The sequence below is a fragment of the Salvia hispanica genome, chromosome 1 (assembly GCF_023119035.1).
Source record: "Salvia hispanica cultivar TCC Black 2014 chromosome 1, UniMelb_Shisp_WGS_1.0, whole genome shotgun sequence".
NCBI lineage: Eukaryota > Viridiplantae > Streptophyta > Magnoliopsida > Lamiales > Lamiaceae > Salvia > Salvia hispanica.
In genome coordinates this window covers 51,589,862-51,601,217 of record NC_062965.1, presented here as the reverse complement: position 1 = coordinate 51,601,217, position 11,356 = coordinate 51,589,862, and the positions used below count along the sequence as shown (strand labels likewise).

The 11,356-nt window shown below is 34.3% G+C and overlaps 2 protein-coding genes across 3 annotated transcripts; one reads left to right on the top strand and one right to left on the bottom strand.

The window, feature by feature from the left end:
- Positions 1–363: 363 nt before the first annotated feature.
- LOC125213472 (nudC domain-containing protein 2-like) lies at positions 364–2,890 on the bottom strand. 2 transcript variants are annotated; one of them, XM_048114040.1, is made up of 6 exons: positions 2,750–2,890; positions 2,421–2,523; positions 2,188–2,336; positions 2,033–2,081; positions 1,104–1,246; positions 364–687 (listed from the first exon to the last, which is right to left on the bottom strand). In XM_048114040.1, exons 2-6 carry the CDS (start codon positions 2,467–2,469, stop codon positions 601–603), a joined length of 477 nt encoding a protein of 158 aa, XP_047969997.1. In that variant the 5' UTR covers positions 2,470–2,523; positions 2,750–2,890; the 3' UTR covers positions 364–600. The 2 variants fall into 2 exon arrangements, with proteins under 2 accessions (XP_047969997.1, XP_047970005.1); XM_048114048.1 differs by having other exon boundaries at positions 2,781–2,831.
- Positions 2,891–6,198: 3,308 nt separating this feature from the next.
- LOC125213420 (mannose/glucose-specific lectin Cramoll-like) lies at positions 6,199–7,175 on the top strand. The gene has a single exon (XM_048113966.1). The coding sequence runs from the start codon at positions 6,247–6,249 to the stop codon at positions 7,051–7,053; it is 807 nt and encodes a 268-aa protein (XP_047969923.1). The 5' UTR covers positions 6,199–6,246; the 3' UTR covers positions 7,054–7,175.
- Positions 7,176–11,356: the final 4,181 nt, after the last annotated feature.

The window sequence follows — 11,356 nt, the reverse complement described above, 5'->3', positions numbered from 1 at the left end:
TGTGATGTGTTTGGTACACATTTTGAGGTACAAAACGTGCCCCATTTAAGATATTGATGCATGTCCCATCTTAAGATATTGATAAAGAGATATATTCAATGTCGGACATAATGAATATAACATCATTAAAAAAATCTTGTTAGTGTTTTATAAATTTGAAGGTGGGTGAAGTTTCGTACTGTATTTGATTTTTTTAACAGTTCTCTTTTTTTTTGTTATGCGTTTGTCAACAACTCTCTCTCTCTCTCTCTCTCTCTTTCGTTTGGTTGTTATTGTTTCTATGATTTAACTCTCACTCGAGGTTGGCTGCCTTGGTTGAGTACTCCATCCTTAGCATTATCAACAATTTTCATATAATATTAATAGAACTAAATTAAAAATAATAATATTTGAAGTGGAGTAGCAAACACTTAACACAGTATATAATTTTCTTCTGCAAACAAATGAGGATATTTTTTATCAGAAACTTAACAAGTACACTTGCTAGGCAGTAAATAGTGCACGAATCCTAGAAGAGTCGAGAACAATGACCGTCAGTGGGATTAAGATCGCGTCCAGATAAGAATATGCTATATATACATAACTTGAGACGAAGGACCATCAACCAGAACGGATCCCACCCATGAAGGTCATTGGGTCAGGGCAATTCCCACTGAACTGAGCTTGCGAGAAGTCAAAGCCCGGGTTCTGCAGAAAAGATCACAGTGGAGAAGCAAATGTAAGATTTGAAGTGGAAAAGTTGTGCAACTTCATGAACAATGACCTTATAAAGCCGAATCTTTCAAAATCCAGTTCACTATAGAGGGTTCTATTCTGAATCTAGTTTCCATTTTAGAAAAATGCTGTTCTGTTTGCAATAAATGGAACTACATATGCACAGGCTTCGTATTGCTTGACGGATAACATGATTATACAGAAATTCTACTCGAACGTCTTTTATATGGAACATTTAGCTGCAATTATATATGTATATGGAGAACTATATTGCATGCTCATCAACTGAAATGTTACCAAAAGCTTTCTCAAACTTTAACCTTTCATCTATCAAATAATCAAAAACTAAAACTTGGGGATCTTTTTGGTACAGAATTAAGATGGTGTACCTCTTCTTGAAACCGTTGAAGCATGAGACGCTTCTGTTCGAGGTCAGCATTATAAGGATCCAACTGGGCTTGGCCCATTATCGGTGAAGACCATGTCTGACCTTTGTCCCGCTTCTGCAAGGTTATGTGCATTATATTGTCTTCTGCAAGATACCAATTTGTGTTAAATTCCCGCAATGGAAAAGTTAATCGACAGCGTATAATGATATCCAGAACATGTACAGTTAATTCCATCAATTTGGCATGTCAATCAACTAAACACAGTTGTCCATGTTTTTATGCACCTGTAGTTTCGAGAAAACAATATATGCCCCCAACAGCAAGATGGCTTGGTTGCATCAGACAACTTTTAAGAACGTGTCTAAGTTTGGGCATGTACTTATCATAGGCTTCATTTTCAAGCATTGCAGAGACTTTTGGACCAAAAAATATTATTTGAGCTTTTACACTTGTTCCTCCAAAAAAATCTAATTTCCAGAATCTTAAAGTCTTGTGTTCTATTAGTATAAAGATGCAGGGCCAAAAGCAATTCGTAAAAACAGAAGTTTTTATATCTATAGTGAGTGCATAAGTTCAACTTACAAACAATACTACATTTTTCTTTTTCAAGAAGTTTCATGAATCTTGATTACCTATAGCAAAAACAAAAGCATTTAAACTGTCCTCTGGTCCTAAAATTTATACATTGACCACACCATAAACCGTAGTAGACGCTTATTAATAAAAGTTAACGAATAAATTAAATAAAGAGAGCAACAAAAGCTATCATACTCATCTAACACCATGGCTACCCTAGAGAAATGACTTAATCAATGTCACAACCTCATCTATGATCTACCTAAGTGGTATCCTATAACTTGCACTAGAAAAGAAGTACTAAAATTGATGTATTCTTTTTAAGCAAACAACAACAGGGCACAATAACATACCAAGAGTCCAAAACGAACAATCAGTCTTCACCGGGAAGGCAAGCTCATGCTGTAGTGCACCAATGAGACAAAATCACTCTCAACCACTCAATACAGCTTACAAATCACAGATGAATTAGAACAAACTGTCCAAGAAAAAGGCACAAAAAACGTACATTAAGGTAAGGTGGATTCCCTTTGATCCCAACCTCAACATGCTTGGAATCAATTTTGCAGTGAAATAACTTCTTTGGAACGTTGGCTGGAAGCTCTATGTACATATTCACCTCTTCCAGCGTTTGATCCCAATCGAACACCTTTTGCCCTAGAACACCAACATTTCCACAAGTTCATAAATTCATAATCACATCGAGATATATAGAAATTTCACTGTATTAGAAAATACTACCGTTGTGGATGTAGCTGTGGCTTTTCTCGGGAGCTAATTTCTCAGCCATTTCTATTGTGTAATTGATCGGAGCTGCTTCTCTCTCAGAAACTTCAATGCAGCTCTGGAAATATGATCAATCAAAAAATTTAGCTCAGCAATCCAGAAAATCAAGTAACAGTTGAACGTAAACACAATTGGAGATTAAAACAGTAAATTTAGCATTAATGCGATATTGAATTGCTCTATTTCTGAGATGGTAGCTAAAACTGAGAAAAGTTTGGGGAAGAAACGGATAAAGTAATGGAAAAAATCGCGATAACACGAAAAACAGAGAATTTAACGAGCACCGTTGAATTTAAGCTGGAGCGGGGAATTTACGGTTGTCGTCGTCGGCGGCGATGAAGCGGAATTTGGTTTTTCCGATTCGCAGTGATGAATTGGGGCTTTTTGGTGTCAGAATTTAGGATAAATTTCATGTAGACCATAAAGATTGGGTTATTACGATAAGTTCCCTAATGTTTTGTTAATTGAAAAACACCCTAAAACTTTAATGAATGAGGACTACTTTTTATTTGTTATGAAAGAAAATATTTTTTTAGATGAAATAAAAATAGTTTATCAATTTGAATAATGGAAGATGAAAATTACAAGGAACAATAAAGATAGAAATTACATAATTGAAATTAGGTTTAAGATTGAAGTAGTCGACTTGAGGAGTTTTTTTTTTGGTATTTTTTAAGTGAAATAAGAGTTGATTTAATCACCATTTTGTTGGTACTCGACGGATTATTTTTATTGGTATCTTTTAAGTGTATTGAGAATTGATTTACCACTTTGTTGGTACTCAATGGGTGGGTCTTGCAGTCAAGCTCTCTTCTTCTTTTGCACTCTGATTGGAATTCTGATTGGAATTTAAACTCGTTGGCAGAATGGGCACGAACTAAGGCTGTTGCATCTTGGCCATTTTGCACTTTTTTTCTTATTTTTTTCAATCATTTATCAACAAATACGTAAAAATATCAAAATGTATAATATATGCAATTTAAGAACACAATCTGCATGATTGACATTTAAATTGAGTCAAATCTAGGTCTTAGAAACATGCAAAACCCGTGTTTATCACACTCGAGAGGGCCAATCTCCGTCCGACCCAAGGAAACCTTTGCACACCTTCGTTACCTTTTGGGAGGCCTACGCCTTATAGAAACTATCTACTTGAGACTGTCCCTTGGCCCGTAGATCCTGACACAAAGTTAGAATTCTAGCTCATTCAGAGCGGTATCTCACTTATGACTCAGGCCCTCGAAAGGAGGCCTTCTTCGCCTTCAACCTAAGCTGTGCAAGAAAGGCCCAATCCCAATCCCAGGGACAACAAAGTCAGGCTTTATAGGGTCTTTTTATCGAGGTGTAGCCGTGCAGGTAATCCGCATCTTCACATGCATGTCTATTTCACCAAGCCTCCTCCGAGAAAGTCTGGGTTACTTGACAAGAAATTTGCTACCTTATGACCATAATAGTAGTAGTAGCCTTCGTTCAATTCGCAAAAAAATTAATCGCAAAAAGATTAATTTGAAACATATAGAAGAAAATATTTAAATGAAAAATAGACAATGATAAATGAAGAATAGACAATGATAAACATGTAGTTAATTGACATTAATACTCCTATTAATATTTTATGGAATTAATCATATGGCTTTATTGACGTTTTTTGTTGATCGTATTGATATTTCTTGGTTGATGATCTAGACCCTTAATTTGAATATCTAATGGTTATTATTTAGTTGTAGTTAGCAATTGGATATTGAGTTAGCAATATAACACTCCCAAATTTACAAATACATAGATTTGATTAGATTAATTTATGGTACATTTTTCACCTGGTTTTAAACATACTTAAATAAAATATAATATAATTATTTGTATGATAAATTATTACATTAATATACTATTTAAATAATTATTGAAAAACAGATTCAGTGAAGGTTTGTTCAAGATCGACACGTATCTATTACTTTATTAATTAGCATTGGTACTGAGAATGTTATGGATTTGGTGGCATACATGCAAAGTTCTCAATGTTATAATACTATTATTATTGTTATTATAATTATTATTTTTATAGTATGTGTGTTGTTTGTGTAATTCAAATAAGATAGGACCATCTTAGTTTTATTGTCCCATGCAACAGAGCACTTCACATGCAAGTTATATTTAAGTGTGCCGTAATAATCATTATTCAAATGATAGTCAAATAAATGTGACACCTTCGTTTTGTCCTTGAAAACATAAATTTTCATTAATTTCTGCCCATTTTCCAAAGTGAAAAATTGCATGTGAGTGTTCTGTTAAGTGAAACAATGAAGCTTATCAAATATGGTCCTTTATTATATGTATATCGATGTTATATTTCCCTATACTATTTTGATTAATATCTTGATATGATCAAACAAACTAGTACGGAGAGGGCAACTTTTATTAGAGAGAACATGTTTTATAATCCATTAAATTTATAAAAGTATTATTTTAATTCCGTGAACTTTGAAAATATTATTTGAGGTCCATCAACTCTGAGTTAATATCAATCAAAGTATATTTTTCATATTTTCAAGTTTTTTCGAAAGAAAATACCCTTAATACCTTGAAGGATAGTATATAAATTTACTAAACTTATTATATACTCATATTTTTTCATAAATATCTTTACTATATTTTTGATAAATTTTCTAAATATAATTTGACCTTCAATATTGTCACTTAATTTTGTGACATGAAAGAAAAGTTCATTCTTCAACTTTTTATAATTAAATAGTAATTTTAAAATATTTTTAAGGTACGGATACTCGTAAAAATTAATGTCACAATCAATATACGATACTTGAAGAATTATTTAATTATAAAAAGTTGAAGAATGAACTTTTCTTACTTGTCACAATATTAAGTGAGTATTGTGATAAGTTTAGTAAAAATATACACCCTTCAAGGTTTGGAGGATATTTTCATCAGAAAAAACATGGAAATAGTAAAAAAAAGAAAAAGTACTTCGATTGATATTAACTCATAGTTGATGGACCTCAAATTAATGATATTTTCAAAGGTCACAGACTAAAAATGATACTTTGACAAAATTCATGGACAAAAAAAGATGTTCCTTCCTTTTATTATAATGATATCATTTGTGTACAAACAATGTCTTTTGGTGATGCTCGGTCGATTTAGTAAGACAAGTTTTTTTTCATACTTTGAAGATAAACCCTAAACCCTAAAAAAATGTCACTTAGTTTAGGGACAAAGATAGGACAATTATGAAAAACTAAAACGTCACAATTCAGTACTCCATCTATCCAGAGACGGAGACAGGAATTCCATATAGATGGGGCAAAAATATATATAAAGATATTTTAAGAAGTAGAGAAGGGGCATATATAGAGGATATTTCAAAAAAAATTTAAAAATTAATGATCAAAATAGTATAAATAATTTTTTTCAGCTGGGGCAATTGCCCCTTGTGATCCTCATATGGATCCGTCCCTGCATCTATCCTATTGAAGATGGTTCACTTTATTCTCTTTCTTACTTTATTCTTTCTCTACCCAACATACAAAATCTTGTGCCGCCAAGAAAGGATCATCTACCTTAAAATGGATGAAGTATATTATATTCAAACCTTGTGATAATCAACAGAAATCAGGCCAAATTTGTAATTTAAACGTCTATTAATATTATCCAAAAACAAACATTATATCATAAAGTATGGCTCACATATGCCCTAGACTTGTATAAATAGAAGCCACAACACAACAATCCATTCAATCATATCCATAGCAAAATACCTAATCAAGTCATGGCCAACCTAAACCATCTCCAAACCCTAATTCCACTACTTTTTCTCCTCCTCGCCTCGGCCGGCCTTGCCCGGTCGCAGACGACCTCCTTCACGTACGATTTCTACGGTGAGCAGCCGACCGACCTAATCTACCAGGGCGACGCCCACTTCCCCTCCGACTCCACCTACCTCCGCATGACCGACACCGACAGCTCGGGCACCCCGCTCCAGTACCGGGTCGGCCGAGCAGTGTACTCTAGGCCGATCCAGTTCTGGCAAGCCGGGGCCCAGGTGGACCTCGAGACCACCATAAAATTCATCATAACCCCCAAAAGCGGCGACACGAACCCGGCCGACGGATTCGCCTTTTTCATCGCGCCCGTCGGCTCCCCGGTCGGGTCGACCGGGGGCAACTTCGGAGTCTTCGGCTCGGGTCAACCCCCCGCCTTCGCAGTGGAATTCGATATCTTTTCCAACCCCGGGAACGACCCGAGCTACCGCCACGTCGGGATCGACATCGGATCGACTGCTTCGAAGAACACGACCGACGTCGGCAACGCGATTCTCGGGCAGGAGGTGACTGCCCGGATCAACTACGGGCAGGCTTCGAAGGTGATCAGCGTTGGCGTCGCCGCCGGGTCGGAGAATTTTGAGGTGAGCTATGTGTATGATCTGAGCAACCTCCTTCCTCAGGAGGTGGAGGTCGGAATCTCGGCTGCCACCGGAGGGCAGATCGCGGTCCACGACCTCGTATCGTGGTATTTCACCTCCACTCTTGTGCATACCGGCGGCGGCGAGGACAGCTACATTCGCCAATATGTCTGATTTTGTGGTGTGTGACTGTGTGTAGTGTGTTTTGTGTTAAAAAATAAGGCCATCTTGTTGCAGCACTTGTTAATTAGCAAAACCACGAGATGGGAATGGAATCTGTGTGTGTTTTTAGTTGATCAAATTTGCAAATAGTTCGTTTACAATAGATTTGAACTCACAGTTTTTAAGTTTGTAGAGAATTATTGTGTCAGACAATTAAGTGTAAATTGGCAAATAAATCAAGAAATTATGGTCACATTCTGGTTCATCCCACAATTTTCAAAATCTGAAAAATAAATTTTGAAGTTTAAACTTTTCACAATTAACATATTACTCCCTCCGTCCACGAATAAAAGTCCCGTTTTTCCATTTTGGTCCGTCCACGAATAATAGTCCCGGTTCATAATTATCATAAATGGTAAAGAGACCCCACATTCCAATAACTCATTCCACTCACATATCATTTAAAACTAATATATACAAGTGGGACCCCTATTCCACTAACTTTCTTTCACCCACTATTCTTAACATTTCTTAAAACCTGTGCCATTTAGAAATGAGACTTTTAATCGTGGACGGAGGGAGTATATCATTTTCCAGTGAACTACGCGCTGATGGGGTAACTATTTAGAACATTTGGATAAAACGATAGCGTCTAATTTTTCATATTTCGTTCTTGAATGAAATATGATAGCTCGTGAGACTGTGATAGCATTAGTATATATGTGTATTAAAAATAGTCTTGTTAGTAAAATACACAAATTTTAATACAAAATTCATATACAAGAGGTAAAGAAAAAAAAAAAGTGAATAAAATAATATAATGAGATATTTTCTATTTTTAGCATGTGACCAAAATTACTTTTTGTGGCGATATCTTATTAATAATAGTAACTAAAATGTAATTTCACCAAGAATGGTGCACGGGCTGTGTGTATATGGGCCCATTAACTCATGCAAATTGGGCCCAGCCCATACCAAACAAAAATCCTAAACTTCAAATTCAGCCCTTTATAAATTCGGGAGGCATAAATTTAAATTCAATCAAAGCTTTGGATAACCCATCTTTTTATCCGTTGTTTCTAAGTACATTTTTTATTACAAAATAAATCCATTTTGTTGAGTTATTTATTTAAGATAACAATCATAGTAGCTTTATGATCATTTTTCGATTTTGTTTTATTATTCTAGCTATAGTGATAGTGACCGACACTGATAATCGAAAGAGTACAAGTGGATATGTGTATGGGAGACACTGCCTTCACGTCTAAGAAGCAGCCCATTGTCACATTATCAACCCGCAAAGCCGAATATGTGGCTGCCACCTTCAGTGTTTGTCATACAATTTGGCTTAGGAGTTTATTATCAGAGCTCGGGTGGCCACAAAAGGAGCCAACAACTATTTGATTGTTTTCGAATAAATAAACGAAAATTCTATTTTTCTTATATTGGATACATATTTATTTCAGAATAAATCGTGATATATGATCTATATATGATTAATACTAAACTAAGTTGGTGTCGGCATACTTTATTGATTAAATATTAGACACTATCAAATATTGATTAAAAATATTGATTTTTGTTATTTAATAATTTTAATAAAAATTTATTGATATTTAAAAATTGAAATTTAAAATTTAATTTTATAAAATTAAATTTAATATTAAAATAAAGAAATAAAGTGAATGATGAAATGAAATGTGAGTGGAGTGAGTTAGTAGAATGTGGGGCCTCTTATAGTAATATGTAATTATTACTACCTGATAAGTATCATAACATGTATATGAAATTGAGAGGCTCATTAGTTGGGGTTGATCGCGTATACTAGATGATATCATAGAAAGTACCTCGGCAAGCATGACTTTATAGTCACCTTCTCCAAAATCGAGTTTAGTAAGCTTCGGAACGTTACTAAGTCGGACAACACATTCGTAGAACAAATAATGCAACTTCAAAGAAACGAGGCTTATTGCATCGCAAATCACAACGGATTCAAGTGGAATAATGTCTGTAAACTTCACGAACTTCAATTTTGAGTGGCCAACAATTGAGACATTATACAACTCCCTACATGATTCAATTTCTAAACATTGAAGAGCAGGGCAATTGGAGACCAAAAATTCAAAGTCTTGACTCGTCAATTTAATGTCACATAGATACAAATCTTTAAGGCAGTCGAGACCATTCGTATTTGGAAGTCTAAGAAATTGACCCGTGGTGTGATGTTGGTGCTAAATGAATTGACTCAGCTTTCTTAGTTATGGCGAACTCGAAGAAACTCTCAAAATAGCTGCCTTGGTCACCATACACGTACCTTTGCCATTTTTTCAGCGCTCTTATTAAATTTGATCTCAAGACATTATCTAACATAGTCTGTTCAAGACTAATCATCTCCACTCTAAACATTTTTATTCGAGTGGCTCTATTTGAATTCATAACACGATCGACCATATTTTCCAAATCTGAAAAATAAGTTATTCTATGTCTAGGTCTACAATTTGGAAAATTGAGACAATTGGCATAGTAATGGAGATTGCGCCATCTAGTTGACAATATGCTAGTCAAAGTAGCTTCTTTGACGTCCAACAAAGAGATTATAGGTATCAGAATTGAGGAAAACCTGGCCAAATTGGCTGCCATCTTTACGACGCAAAAGGAGCCGCCTGATCCACCAGCAGCTGCGACCACGACACTGGGATGGCAAATTCCGCCATCGCTCACGCAGGCACCATCCTCATCCACCATCCATCCTGTATAAAATAAAAACTAATATAGTTTTGCTCTTAATTCGTTTTTTTTTTTTCAATTATGTGGAGTTTGGTTGCCATGATTAATAATCATGAAACTATCCATCTAGAATTAAATTGTGGAATTATTTTAGTTGGAGGGGGAGGCTATGACTAATTATCACGATACTATCCATCTAGGATTTAGTTCTAGGGTTCAGTCTTATGAACTAAACATGATACATATTTAATCATGGGATTTAATCTTGGCAACCGAACACCCATTAATTCATGGACACTATAAATATTAATTAAAACTATTAATTTTTGTTATTTAAGTATAATATTCAGCTGAATTGAAGAAGTACAGAAAAATAATATTAATCATTATGGAAAAATAAGAGCTATTTTATTTAGCCTTCATTCGATTGTTATAGTTGCTTGTGATTAAATATTACTCCATCCGCCCCTTAAAATTTGACACCATTTGACCCGGCACGGGTTTTAAAAAATGTAATAGAAAGTGGTTGAAAAAGTTGGTAGCATGTGGGTCCTACTTTTATATATTAGTTTTAAAATAAAATGTGAGTAGGAATGAGTGAGTGGAATGTACCCCACTGCCAAAAATGGTAAAAGTGAAAGGTGACAAATTTTTAGGGACGAACGAAAAAGGAAATAGGTGACAAATTTTCAGGGACGGAGGGAGTAGTATAAAATTGGCTAAAAATTTGATACTACTGAAAATTTTATATAGGAGTATTTGTGTTGAATTTTCTAGTTAATTTTGATTGTTTTCAAATAAATAAACGAAAATTATATTATACTTACATTAGATGCATATTTATTTCAGAATAACTCGTGTTATATAATCTATATATGATTAATATTATTAAATACTATTGATTCAAACTAAGTTGGCGACGACATACCTTATTGATTAAATATTAGATAACTATTAGTTGATTATTACTTTATAATAATTCTTAAACGATTTATCCACTATTTCTTCCATATTGAGAAGTTCAAAAATGTCCTTTGTAATTGCAAAAACTACAAAATATTTTTGTACTGTAATAATTTATAAATGAACTAATAAAATTCAGATTTTTAAAATTTGTAAGAATTTTTCATTTGAAAATAAAACAAATAAGTATAGTATTAGTTAATTATAAAACTAAAAATCTTGCACTATGTCCATTAGTGTAATTGCATAAAAATGACAAATCTGATTTTAATTTTGGAGAAGAGAAGAAGATTAAGAAATCTTGGAGGCGAAAATTGCAGAGATCTGTAAACCTAAATTTTGGAGAAGAATAGCGGCGGGCCTAAGTTGTATTTATCTCACGTTTAATTTATTTGTCGCCGATTTCTTTGATTATTTTCCAAATATATACTCCCTCCGTCCCATGTTACTTGAGTCGTATTCCTTTTTGGGTTGTCCCATGTTACTTGAGTCATTTCCTTTTTAGGTAAAAATTAGGGAATTTAACTAAACAATTAACGCTAATTAATCTATCCCATATTGTAATTAACAGATTAATCTCTCTGACACCCACTCACGGACTCACCCACCACTCACTCGTAACCTT

Bases quoted from the DNA above. Each gene is read 5' to 3' on its own strand.
- LOC125213420 (XM_048113966.1), top strand. From the start codon at position 6,247: ATGGCCAACCTAAACCATCTCCAAACCCTAATTCCACTACTTTTTCTC.
- LOC125213472 (XM_048114040.1), bottom strand. From the start codon at position 2,469: ATGGCTGAGAAATTAGCTCCCGAGAAAAGCCACAGCTACATCCACAAC. The intron at 2,337-2,420 runs GTAGTATTTTCT...TTGGTGTTCTAG, and splicing joins CCACAGCTACATCCACAACG to GGCAAAAGGTGTTCGATTGG. The intron at 2,082-2,187 runs GTACGTTTTTTG...GGTGCACTACAG, and splicing joins GGAATCCACCTTACCTTAAT to CATGAGCTTGCCTTCCCGGT.